The sequence below is a fragment of the Tursiops truncatus genome, chromosome 10, assembly GCF_011762595.2.
Source record: "Tursiops truncatus isolate mTurTru1 chromosome 10, mTurTru1.mat.Y, whole genome shotgun sequence".
NCBI lineage: Eukaryota > Metazoa > Chordata > Mammalia > Artiodactyla > Delphinidae > Tursiops > Tursiops truncatus.
In genome coordinates, this window is record NC_047043.1 from 86,361,061 (window position 1) to 86,375,329 (window position 14,269).

The following is a 14,269-nucleotide window of genomic DNA, read 5'->3' on the forward strand; positions in this document are numbered from 1 at the left end:
TTCTGATTGAGTACACATTAGCCAAACTATGATAAAAAGCTTTCTATGGTTAGATCATGTCCTCTTACCATGACAATCCTCCAAGGCAGGTCCTTCCTTCCATTGGTGTCTTTTTAGAGGTAAGCATTGTGTCTTAGAAAGATTAACCTGCTTGTCCAAGATCACACAGTTATTTAGGGACATGGCTAGGGTTCCAACCCAGATCTATGACTGGGAACAAATGCTCTTAAGCACTATGCTATACTGTTTCATCCCAATTTGGTCAACTTTCCCAACATAGATGATCTACTGCTTATCATTATTTCAAACACATTCTAAAATACCTCTTAGTCTCCTAATCATCATATCTTAATATCTTCAGGGGTCACACAGGAGGAAAAATTAAGCAAGCAAAATCGGTGAGGGTTAAGACAAAATGGTAATTCCCTGATTTCACTCAACAATTAGGTACTGAACAGATAAATATGAGCTACACACAATGCGTGTACTTACTGTGCCACAGTTTACGATCCCAATGAGCATTTCCATACGTGATCTTGAAATTTAGTATTGGAAGGGCAGCCATTCTTGCCTGGATGCTTTGGAAAGGCCAATACGCCAATCACACTGGATGGACCCTTCACTTCCTCATTAGCCAGTCTCGATAGACATTTTACATTAGCATTGTCATTTATATTAGTCTGTCCCATTTTACTGTCCGATGGTAAAATAATTCAATTTGTTGTTCTTATCATTTGTGTCTGTTTTTTCCTGAGTTTTCCCAGGTAACATCCAATTACACAGGATATAATTCTTTCTCTTCCCCACAGTATTAATGACCAAGGTAGAATCATCAGGCTATAAGATAATTTCAGCAGGCAGAATAAGAGTAAAGAATAAGAATGAATGCTGACAAATAACAGAAGCATCCTCGCTTACAACTTAAATTCTGTATCAGGGCATTTATTCCACATGCAAGTTCAAGAGGTAATTATCACCTACATGTAAAGCAAGACATGTTAAATTAGGGCACAGGGTTCAAATAAAAATCACAGCAGAAACACCTAACCATTTCCATGAACCATAGTCCTCTCTGTTTACATATTTTCTTTCAAAAGAATGGTACAACTTACTAATTGCTACATTTGTAATAGCCGCTGTGGTGATTTTACCTCCAATATTTACTGAAGTGATTCCAAATGATAATGAGTATCGGCACAATTTTCATTTTTAAAAAGGGTAAAATACTTCAGAAAAAAATGAACCCAATGAAGATTAATTTTAAATTTAAAAAAAGATGGAGTTATAAGAACATGAAACGACAGGGGTGATTTTAATTGAAAAATAAGAACTTGTAATATTCTAATCATTTTTCTTTATTTAACTGAATTATACTGTTAGGTTTTCATTGTAAATGGTAATATTAATGAAAATTAAAAAAACAAAAAAAATTAAAAAAAAAGAAAATCAACCATCTTCAATTTTTTAAAAAAAATGTGTGGAGAAAATTAAACATAAAACCTAAAAATTATTTTTAAAAAACAGAGAGATATTTTTATAATTTTTACTTAAAGAATACTTACGCTTGATCAATTTTAGCTTGGATAGCCTTCCATGTAAGAATTAGAGAATATAAAAATTTATGATAGACAAAAGAAGTCTTTCCAGGTGTTCAGTTCTCCAATTTGAATTATGATCAATAATAGAGGGCAGAACAAATTATACTACAAATTGACATTAGAGATGCTTATTCAGAATCTCTAAATCTAATGGATCTGATTTTGAAAGGGATTAAAAACCTCTTCATGCCTCAGACTCAGGGGTTACAGCCAGAAACTGGGTTAGACTCCCGTTTTACTATGTCCTTGCTAGAATGACCTAGTACAATGTCCTTAATCTTCCTGACCCTTAGTTTCCTCATCTGTAGAATGGGTTTGATAAATAGTACCTAACTAAGAAGACTGTTGTAAAGATGAATTTAGCAAAGGTACAGTGCTTAACTCAGAGCCTGGCACATGGAGGGTGAAGATATGTTGTTTAACAGGATCAGTATTACATTACTATGAAAAATTAATCTGATACTAGCATTACTTTACCCTCTCTTCTAGGAACTCTTGGAATCATATACCTTTCTTCTCAGTAGAATGAGATCAAAGGAGAGCTCTAAATGTATACAACAAAGCCACCTTCGAACGACGTCTTCTGTCTTCCAGTGTCATAGAGTTACCTACTGATGGGAAGAAGAATGCTGAGAGCATGGTTCTAAGCACTCACACATCATCTTGTTTCCTAACTCCCAGCCCTCTAAGTGGGTAGCACCAATAACCTCCATTTTCAGAAAAGAGGAAATTTCAGTGCAGAGGAGTTTAGTAGTCACTTAAGATCTGACAACTCTATGAGGATAATACCACCGTAGTCCTATTCTGCCGACAGGGAAATGGAGGCTTAGCGAAGTTATAGAACTAGTACAAGATCACAGGGCCACTAACTGGTGAGGATGCAATTCAGATCAAGGCAGTATGACTCACTGCTGACCTGATTGTGCCACATCAAACAGCCCTGGCTTCGGGGGAGAGGACATCAGGGCTGGTTCTGGTGTTATAATCTGTTTCTCCATATTCCCCAGCTCTTTGCCCTTTATTAGGGTACAATAATGCACCTAGTACAACTAGACTTAAATTTACAGCCACCCACACACACACGAACACACACACTAACTCACACACAAACACACACACACACACACCTTCATACCGTGGTACAAGCCCTACACATACTTTTCTCACTTAATTCTCCTACTTCTGAATATATCTTTGAATTTTCATTTAAGAAAATGATTATTATTTTAGCTCTAATTTTCCTTACATCAACAATAACTTTTACACTCTTTACTAATTGAAAACTAATCTTTTTCTGGTATACATTTTCAAACATTTAGAATATACTATACCGCAAGGATTGTTTAGAAGCAAGTCTCTAACACTGATACCAAGGAGAAAGTCAATGAAAGAGCTGATAAATTGATATTAATCTTAAGAGGGTATTTGTCAGAAAAGTGGGAGTAGCCACATTAACTTCAGAAGAAGTCAGAAGAAACTAGATACCGTAATTCTATGAAGTGAATTTTCTGCTTCTCTTTCCTCTCGTCTCCCCAGAGCTGAAATCCCTTTAATAGAGAGGGCGTTGTCTCAAACTGCTGATTTTACTCAGTCATTAGGGTATATATAAAAAAAAAAAGATTAAAAGATGGAAAGACTAAAAGTAGGCTGAAGAATATAAGAAATGATAGCATCAGCATAACTATTACGGTGCCCACTTATTTCCCCCTTAAAATGTTCTTTTTGACCATACCACAATTCAACATGCATGGGAATTTGATTTTTATAAATTTTATTAGAATAATAAAAAATAATACATACAGATAACCATAGGATACACACACAGGAATTTAAAGGTAAATTTTATACTTTTCAATATGAAACAAAGTACATATCTCATGGAGATATATTTCTAGAAACACCATGAAACAATAGAGTAATTGCCTTGAAAATGAGAAGTATAGGAACATATTATAGGAATTACCAAATAATAAAAAGGTACAACTCCATTACATGTAGCATAAAATACAGGTATTGGAGAAAGTGTTTCTCCACTTTTTGACCCGAAATAACAATGGTCATATGAAATCTATGCGTCATTCAGAATTTTTCTAGATATATACAGTATATACAGACCTTGAAGAGGAAAGTTAGAAATATTTTTCTTCTTTGTGTATAATGACTTTATCTTAAATGTGGTCTCTAAATGTAAAGTAACACTCTATGGTAATATCAGAATTTTGCTAATATGTATCCTCCTTTGATATCTGTTGGTTTCAAATTCAGATATCTTTGCAAAGAACAAGTTCCTGCAAAATGTGAAATGGACAGGAAAGAGGTAAAAAATTGATTTTGCAATGTGTAACACTCAATCTGCTGATTTTCATATATTTTTTACACACTGCTATGAAGTCATGTCTTCGACAATCCTTTGAACACCATGTATTGAGAGACTGAGTCATACATATCTAAGTCAGCAGCATGGCCATGGTTCTATTACAAATTTAGCTCAGGAACTAAAAAGCCTGCCAGACTCACTCTCATAAACGGTTGGATTTCATTAAAAACCATCTCCACCATCCAAAAAAGAGAGGGTCCCTTGATGGAATCAGAGGTTGGAAATGAAGGATCACGTACATTTTGTTTAATATCTGGATTAAGATTCAGGTTGTTCCTAATTTTCTCCACCACGTTTTAATAAAACCTGAAAGCTTTTTCTTAGGTGTGAAGGAAACAATCCCTTTTTACTTTATTTCACTTTTTAAACCTTTTGAGAGAGGATAAAATGTGATCATTTCAGTTTTATAATATCATGGAATGAAAAGGAAAGCATTACCTAGAATGGAGTGCAAACTTTAAAAATGTGGCTGGTCCTCAGAACTTCAATATGATTAAATAAATTCATACTAATATATTGCACAGGCCTAGTGCATTAGGGCTAACAAAGCAATTTCACATTTCCTTCTTTATCTTTTAGCAAGTAATTCACGGGGGAGAGGCAGATAAGATGGGTATTATTATCTCCACATTTTAAGGGTGAGTGCTTGAGAAGTAGAGAGAGCAGTGATCTGTAAAGAATCTCACAACCACGCAGCAGTATACCCGGACGAAACAGCACTCTTCCAAAGTCTACCGTAGCATCTCCAACAACATGCTTTTGAATTACATGCACCCTCTGCCCAACAGGGTAATTTTTAAAATGTATCTTTCACCCTTGAGTATTTCAAATGAGCATTTCCAAATAACACTAATTATGTCTTCCAAACAGTGCTGTTACCATGGGAGCAAAGCATCTGGAGTAAATGAGTTTTTCTACGGTAAAAAAAAAAACAAAACCAAACCCACAGAAGTATGTTTCTGCATGTGGGTGTGTATACATGGAAGCATGTGAGCCTTTATCCACAGGCAGTGCTTAAAATCATAAGAATGTCTCTATCAAAAATCGGATGTATGTAATATGTAAATTCCTTTGGTGTATCAAGTAAATATTAAGGCATTTCAGATTCCCCTAAAAGGATTTACTGGGTTTGTTTTTTTTATTATATTCATATTTTACCTATGTAGAAAGTTAAAAATACAGAGTTGGAAAAAAACATGCATAATCACTGCATTTCATGAAAGCACTTTTTTTGTAACCAATGAACTTTCCGATAAATAATAATAATAAAAAAGTGACTATCACCACAGGGTGTTTACAATAAAGAACAGTACTGTAGAGATATAACTTGACACAGGGTGGGCATTGGAGATGGCTGATGTACAACCTCTTGCATCCGTATCTGTCAAAGATGATAAAGAGCTCATTAATAAGGACTGTATCAATTTAAGTAACTAACTTAACTACCACAAGTTAACATTAGCCTTCATGTTATGTAACAATGTAGTATAGATTATTTGCCAAGAGTATCTGTAAACGCTCTTATATACTTAAGTCTTCTTAAGGGATTCTGGGCTTTGTTCACCTAGTATTATTTAACTTCAATTGAAAGTGGAAAAACAACGTCATCATTTTGAAAACAATTATACTCCATTACAGACATTTTTGAGATAATTCAATGGTTTAATTATAGACAGCTTCATTGGAGAAGGGTTAGGAAATATGTTTGTTTCTCTTCTGTACATTTTTAGATAAGTTATTATGTATAATATAAAATATCATCTTAAAAAAGCAATCAATAAAAGCTCCATTTTCCTATAGTTGGCCTTTGTCTGCACCAATCTATGCAAACTCAACAAGAAGGCAGATGTCAGAGGGAAAGGCTACTCTTGACTCAGCAACCCTCAAATGCTAACATCTGTCTGTTCCTGCGAAAGCACAGAACCTACTCCTTTGAACAGTTCCACTTTGGCCATATTGTAATTTTACCTCTGAACCTTGAGCTATCTTAGGAACAAGATAGCAGGTCTTAATTAAAAACCTAAATAATAATAATAATAATAAGCTTAAATTAATTCCTGGTTTTGCTCTATTGAAGCACATACAGTTTTAAAAATATCTGTAGTCCTAAATGGTTTTTACATATTTTTATGTTGCAGAACTCAGTTCTGAGATAAATATTTCCCATTTTCTCCATTTAGTTACTTGTTTGTTTTGGTCTAAGTATTGCAGTCTTTATGATTTCATGAAGAGATAAAATTCCTCCAAGTTTCCACATCTCCCTTTCTCTTTACTTGCTAATGATGTCCCTCATTTTGTTTTCCAAGATTACAAATAAGGGTTTTAATCCTGAATGCCCAAGATTATAGATTAGGCCAACCTCAATGAAAAGAAACAGGGAGCAAAGTAATTTAGGTTACTAAGAACCGTAGAATAGCATGGCTTCTGCAGTACTTAAATTGAGGCCACAAAACTCCACCCTTGAGATTTAAAAGATAAAATTTCTTCTAACACGGTCACTGGTAAAATACCTATGAAAAGTCTGTTTCCCTGAACTCTAAAAGTACAATTTCTATAATACAATAGGCTTCATTTGGATTTTGAAAAGAAAAGCAAGTATGAAACTCCACTGAAATCAGAAACTAAGAATTTTTTTTAAAAAGTGTCTTTTGGTTTGGCCAAATGGGTTCTGACCTTAATTTAACAATGCTAAATTTTCTACTTGGTAAAGAACTGATAAGATCATCTATAATTCCTCAGAGGCAAACAACTGGAATATTAGAGATCTTAAAAACACTTTGTGGGTTCAACGTCGCCCTTGAGACATGCTTAAGGAATTCTGTTTTATGACAATCCAAAGGCAAATTTATGCATAGCTCAGAATGAGAAAAAAATTAAATTAATGAAATTTGCTAAATATTTCTCAATGTTTTTTCTGTTATTCTGTTCTTATCGTTCTTATTTTGCACCACTCGTGAGGAATTCCTCCTGCCGTCATCTCTCATATTCCAAGACCTTCTCAGCATTCAGATGAAAGAAGCGGTAGGAAAACAAAGAGTGGAGAGGGAGGCACCGACTGACTCTCTCTTGGGGGCTCATAACTGATGCCGGGAATTAAGGAGATGTTGACGTCGACCAACTTACTGGTTATTCTTGGAATCCTGATCTGTTCGCTACTGGTCCCATCCCCGCCATCCGTTGTGGCCTTAACTTCAATAATGTAGTCCTCCTTAATGGGCAGCAGAAGTTCGGCTGAAGTTTTCTTTGTGTTTAGCACTTGCACATTATTTTGGCTGCTAGTCCTATAGAAAACCTAAAATGCATGAACAAACACATTGATTTTTTTATAGTGCCCTCTTTTATTTTTTTCATAAACGTATTACTCTGATGTTACTTCATTTATATTGCTTGTTTTCCATACCCACTAAAATACAGGCTGCATTCATAGCTCTGTCACCTTCGACTAGGGATCAGCACGTGGTAGAATCATCAGTGCTCAAAATGAAGGAGGTGGGGAAGAAAAAAGTTCTTCTATGAAAAGTTCAGCTGCTTGGGTATTTGTGAGGATGGAGAGATGGGGGCAAGGTCCTACTGTATAGATCTTGAACAGGAGACCAAAGAATCAGAGCCAATGCTATTAGTTGTTTTTTAAGTAGTATATGGGTGAGCGTCAGAAATAGGAAACTAACAGAATGAACAACTTACCAACATTTGGCCTAAAATTCCCCCGTGAACAGAATTATGTCACTTAAATTCATATTTAAGAAATCAGATGTTTTGGAAAAATACCCTTTTCATAAACAGCTTGACATCTGTATGTCAGAAGTAGTTTATAAAGATCACACATCAACATTTAGAAAAACTGTTCAAATCTAGCTTCCTTTGAAAAGTACTGCCAGAGGTAGGAAAAGAAAGCATTGCAAATGACACAGCTTACTTTGTACCCGGTTACTTCTGATTCATTCTCCATGGCTTTCACTTGCTCCCAATTAAGTAACACTTTCGTGTCTGTAGCATTCCAAACAACATTTCCTGGTGGCTGACTGGGAGCTTGAAATGCAAAAGGAGAAATTAAAATAGATTTGAGCATGGAGTGATATCTTACATAGAACAGATAAATGACAGTCATAGGAGGCAGCCAAAGGAGAGCAGAATCTCTTTGGTAACACATAGTGTATAAGGAGAATCAGAGAAAATAACAGAGTAGCTAAATTTCCTTTTACAAAGGCATTTCCATAACACTGTGAGACAATTTGCTTTATCATATTCATCATATACGTTAGGGCATTTCTCACTTGTTGACATGGTCTCCTGGAAAACTTGTTGATAGTGGAGATAAAGAAATTCTTTTATCCACCACTAGAGGGATGCTTGTGATGGGCTAGGAAAGGCAGGCAGTGTGTCCTGTTTGACACATCCAGAGGCTGAGAGAAATCGCCAGCTGAGCAGATTATAAAGTTGCAGGAAATGAAGTGTGGATGATTTCAAAACCATCCATGTATGATGAGATGAGCAAAATAGGAGGCAATCAAAGATAAGGATTACCTAGATTTATTCCCAAGAAGTAATAGCTATACACATGAAAAACTGCAGCACAGAGCCTCTATTTTACCTTCGTTTTCCAAGTTTCAATCAATTTTTCAGAAAAATAAGGCAAAACAATGAAACGTTAATGAGAGCTCCATTAGATAATTAATGAAACTCTCTGAGGTTTAAAAACTTGGATTCATAATTTAGCTCCCTCTCACGAACACTAGATGCCGGCCGGGGGAAGGCGGTTTGATAGCATTTGTCAAGAGCAACACAGGACACTGAAAATTCAGTTTCTTGTCAATCACAAAACAGCAAACATAATATTATCCATTTGGCAACATCACAACTGCCCAAAACAGTGTTGAAATATGTTGTACTTGTGGATTTAGCCACAGAATGTGATTTGGTTAACTGAATTTGTCATGGGAAAATGAAATAAAAGATTGGCTAGGCTGAGAAATTTCTCAACATCACTGACTCATGCCATGAGGGAGAGACGGCTGGACTTACAGATGGGAAGGGGGCTCAGATACAGTCATGTGACTAATGACGCCAAACAAGATTGTATTCCCTGCAGGTATTCTGGCTTACTGTCTGCTCTTTAACACACTTCCACATTGCCTTGAAAATTTGTGATCTGGTACTAACAGTGAGCTTAGGTCAGCTCAGAGCACTCTTAAGCTGCAATGCTTAGATAACAAAACATAGATATGGCAGTGACTTAGGGCTGAAATACTAATGACTGTGTTTTGCGGGGCTCCATCCAAATGCTATGAACGCACGATTGTTAGAACAGCTTCCCAAAGTCTGTGATTTCCTGTGGCCTGGCGGCACCATAAAAGGACAGGTTCCATTTGAGGCAGCTCAGATAACATGCTTCAGCATGGTGTGTCCTGCCGAGAGGTGTGTGCTTGTAGATTATAGAAAACTTGAGTTGATTTTGGTTGAATCACTTATGCCAACACTAGCCTTGCAAAAAAATTAACTGCAAGGTTAAAACTTGGGCTTATTTTGTATGAGTCCCAAGACAGATGAGAGTTCAGCCTGAATTGAATATTTTTTGAATGGACAAAAAGATAAAAAAAAACAGGAAATGGGAAAGGGGAAAAAAATAAAAGTTTTGTTCTGGGTCTGATCACTCTTATTTTCCACATCGGTGTTTCCAAGCCTCAGATAGTCACGTCCCGTTTTCATCATTTTTGCTATTTTTTAAAAAATGAACTTGACTTAAACATCAACTTTAGCCTTGTCCTAAACACTAATATGCACACAGTCATGAGCCTTGGTATGCTTGTTACATTCCTATGGTACTCTATATAACAAATGAAGCATTATTAAATTTTCAAAAATATTTGTGGACTATTCTAAAATCATTTTTTATCGCTACTGGTAAGAATAACATCTTCTGGAAAATCCTAGATCAGATAAACTTTCCTTCCAAATTTAAAATCCTATTATTGTTAGCAACTAATGCCTATTAAAACCTATAATATGTTAGGCAAGGTAGAATGTGGTTTTATATAATATAATTTACTTAATCCTCATTACACTGCATTATAATAAAGCCCATTCTGCTACATGGGTAATCTGGACCCAGAAAGTTTAAAAAGAAGATTGTACATTCATGCTCATAGCAGCATCATTCACAGCAGACAAAAGGTTGAATCAACCCAAGTGTCCATCAACAGGTGAATAATCAAAATGTGGCATATCCATACTAAGGAATACTATTCAGCCTTAAATAGGAAGGCAATTCTGACACATGCAACAACCTGGATGAACCTTGGGGAAATTATGCAAAGTGAAATAAGCCAGTCACAAAAAAGACAAATTTTCTGTAGGATTCCACATACACAAGGTAGCCAGAGTAGTCAATCCATGGAGACAGAACGTAGAATGGTGGTTGCCAGGGGTGGGGGAGGGGACAATGGGAGATGCTGTTTCATGGGTACAGAGTTTCAGTTTTGTAAGGCGAAAAGAGTTCTGGAGATCGGCTGCACAATAACCAAGCCCAACGCTAAGGAACTGTACGTTTAAAAATAGGTAAGATGGAAATTTTATGTCATGTGTATTTTTATCACAATTAAAAATTAAAAGATTAAAGACCTAAATGTAAGGCCAGAAACTATCAAACTCTTAGAGGAAAACATAGGCAGAACACTCTATGACATAAATCACAGCAGGATCCTTTTTGACCCACCTCCTAGAGAAATGGAAATAAAACCAAAAATAAACAAATGGGACCTAATGAAACTTCAAAGCTTTTGCACAGCAAAGGAAACCATAAACAAGATCAAAAGACAACCCTCAGAATGGGAGAAAATATTTGCAAATGAAGCAACTGACAAGGGATTAATTTCCAAAATTTACAAGCAGCTCATGCAGCTCAATAACAAAAAACAATCCAATCCAAAAATGGGCAGAAGGCCTAAATAGACATTTCTCCAAAGAAGATATACAGACTGCCAACAAACACATGAAAGAATGCTCAATATCATTAATCATTAGAGAAATGCAAATCAAAACTACAATGAGATATCATCTCACACCAGTCAGAATGGCCATCATCAAAAAATCTAGAAACAATAAATGATGGAGAGGGTGTGGAGAAAAGGGAACACTCCTGCACTGCTGGTGGGAATGTGAATTGGTACAGCCACTATGGAGAACAGTATGGAGGTTCCTTAAAAAACTACAAATAGAACTACCATATGACCCAGCAATCCCACTACTGGGCATATACCCTGAGAAAACCATAATTCAAAAAGAGTCATGTACCAAAATGGTCATTGCAGCTCTATTTACGATAGCCCAGAGATGGAGACAACCTAAGTGCCCATCATCGGATGAACGGATAAAGAAGATGTGGCACATATATACAATGGAATATTACTCAGCCATAAAAAGAAACGAAGTTGAGCTATTTGTAATGAGGTGGATAGACCTAGAGTCTGTCATACAGAGTGAAGTAAGTCAGAAAGAGAAAGACAAATACCGTATGCTAACACATATATATGGAATTTAAGAAAAAAAAATGGCATGAAGAACGTAGGGGTAAGACAGGAATAAAGACACAGACCTACTGGAGAACGGACTTGAGGATATGCGGAGGGGGAAGGGTGAGCTGTGACAAAGCGAGAGGGAGGCATGGACATATATACACTACCAAACATAAGGTAGATAGCTAGTGGGAAGCACCCGCATAGCACAGGGATATTAGCTCGGTGCTTTGTGACCGCCTGGAGGGGTGGGATAGGGAGGGTGGGAGGGAGGGAGACGCAAGAGGGAAGAGATATGGGAACATATGTATAACTGATTCGCTTTGTTATAAAGCAGAAACTAACACATCATTGTAAAGCAATTATACCCCAATAAAGATGTTAAAAAAAAATAGAAGCAAAGAACTTGCTAAGATGCACAGCTGGTAAGAGGTATCATGTGGATTCAAATCAGTTCCGGTTAATTCCAAAGTCTATGCCTCCCCTATTATGTTGTGGTAACTATCTGTGACTTTAGTTAACTCTTGAACCATTGACAAATGATTTGTCAATGATGTAAAAATGAATATTAAACATGTTCATCTCAAAATATACTCAATTTTCACTTTCCTAGGACTGCTTTTCCTGACTTCTCAGACTAAACGTAAAATGGGGCCTCTTTTCATATACCAGGTTCCCTTTCTTCACCATTTTCAGCAAAGGAACATTTTACATTTAATTGTAGTTTTATGTTTATTATCCAATTTTCCTACTAATTCATAAGTTCCTTGCAGACAGAATGTCCTATATGGTCTCTGACATCGATAGGCCCATATGCTAGTTTTTATTCACTAGCCTAATGTCTTGTTAAAGGTAGATATCAAATTAGATTTTGTATGTAATTGACTGCTATTTTAATGCAAGAAACACAACCCAAGGATTAAGAAAACGCTTCTCTAGTGTTATCAAAAAATAAGTTTGATCTACTCCCTACGTGTCCCTAAGGGATGATTCATACAATGACAAAGTAACGCTGAATGGGGAAAGATTCAGAACAAGTATCAGTAGCAATTCACCATGGTGTCATGCGGGGTAACATGTGGCTGGTCACAGTTCTCAAATGTGGCAGCTCAGAATTTAGAATGAATTTTCTAGCTCCATGGTTTTGAAAGTCCTCCAAGACACATCCCAATAAATGCATAAATTTCACAAAGACAAAACTGGGACATTAACACTGACCATCAGCTTGAGAGCTTGAATATGGCTGATTATATTGAGGCTAAGACGATAAGGAACAAAACACAAAGAAAGAACAGAATAAGAAAGACAGCAAAACAACTAGTGTATTCATTCAATACTTAAATGATGTATTTACTAAATATTTATGTTTTAAGTGTTAAGGGAAACATGCATAAAGAGGTGACAACATCTCGAGTAGATTTTGAAAGATGAATGTGAGTTTCACATGTAGAGGTTGGGGGGTGGTAACCCAGGCAGAGGGATGACACACGCCAAGGCACAGAGGCAGGAACTAGCATAGTGCCGTAGGGAGCTCAGTTCTGACGGGTTACAGGTAGGGATGATGGGAAGGAACTGCAAAGGCAGTTGGAGAGACAGGTAGCAGCCATATGCTAAAGAGTCTAGAAGGCCAAAGGAACGAGAAAAGGAATTTTGGGGGGCAGGCAATAGGCAGGGCACTGAAGAAGGATCAGATCTGTGATGCCATCGGGTCTGTGCTTTCACAGATCTTTGTGGGGACAGAGGGAGAAGATGGAGAATCTTGGTGGGAGCTCTGTAGGGCGTGCACTGCAGCACTCTGTCTAAAAGATAATAAAGCTTCATGTGCAAGTGATGGCAGTAGAGTTGGAGGGATGGAACAGACCTGGAATTTGCGAATAGGTCCTGATGATGGAGGTCATATGGGTGGTGGTAACAAGAAGGCAGGCTAATTCTAGCTCGGCAGCCCGGGTGAATGACACGCATCTTGGGGAACAACGTTTCTATCCAGAATTCCCTTTCAGTCACTACGGAATTAATAAGCATTTCGCATGTGTCAGGGATTCTCCCGAGTACAGTAAGCACAGAGATAAAGATATTCTCTGACTTCTAATCATGGACCACATTAGTGGTTCCCAGAGACCAGTACTTGTACAAATACGATGGTTTTAGGTGGATGACATTTTTAATTGTTTTAATTGTTAATTGATTCATAGATATAATTCTTTTGGATGAGGCCAATATTGGGACATCAGTGGTAATATACTTTACACACATAGATTAAAATTAGGTTCTAAATAACGACACAAAAAATAGGGTGTTACACAAACATAAATAACTCAGATGCTTTCAGTAGCACACAGATGTCTGGTAAACACCCCAAAAAACACAGTCATAATTCAAACTGACTCTGACCTAAGGATATATTTACAGTAAATAACTCATCTTAAACTAAGTGATCAAGAACAGAATATCACTCTATTAATAACAGTCATCAACACTCTGGTTAGCTCACTGCAAAACTTATTTCTAGGTACACATTTTTGGCAAATCAAGTATGTTTATTTTTGCTATTCATTGTAGTTTTAAGTTGTAAACTTTTCTCTAAGTAACTGCTTTGCTTTCATTTTTATGGGAAGAAAATTAAAACTACTATCTTGTAAGGAGAGAGTATTAGTCGTGTTCTGTTTATAGCAATGATACAAAGCCTTTTAAAATAAATATATTTAAGTATTAAATACATTAGGGAAATAATAATCCAGGTTGTTGAGTATGTGGCTAAAATCTTGCAAGGATCATTCAGTGAC

At 36.4% G+C, this 14,269-nt stretch overlaps 1 protein-coding gene across 5 annotated transcripts in view; it reads right to left on the reverse strand.

The window, feature by feature from the left end:
- Positions 1-3,358: 3,358 nt before the first annotated feature.
- CNTN3 (contactin 3) overlaps positions 3,359-14,269 on the reverse strand; it is a 321,933-nt gene continuing 311,022 nt past the window's right edge. For 4 of the 5 annotated variants that reach the window (XM_033865296.2, XM_019947642.3, XM_033865295.2 and 1 more), the window contains 3 exons: positions 7,892-8,004; positions 7,099-7,267; positions 3,359-5,356 (listed from right to left, as the gene is read on the reverse strand). In XM_033865296.2, coding sequence (XP_033721187.1) covers positions 5,256-5,356; positions 7,099-7,267; positions 7,892-8,004 — 383 coding nt within the window. In that variant the 3' untranslated portion in view covers positions 3,359-5,255. Of the gene's footprint in view, positions 5,357-7,098; positions 7,268-7,891; positions 8,005-14,269 lie in introns of those variants that run through there. The other variant, XM_033865298.2, reaches the window with a different exon arrangement.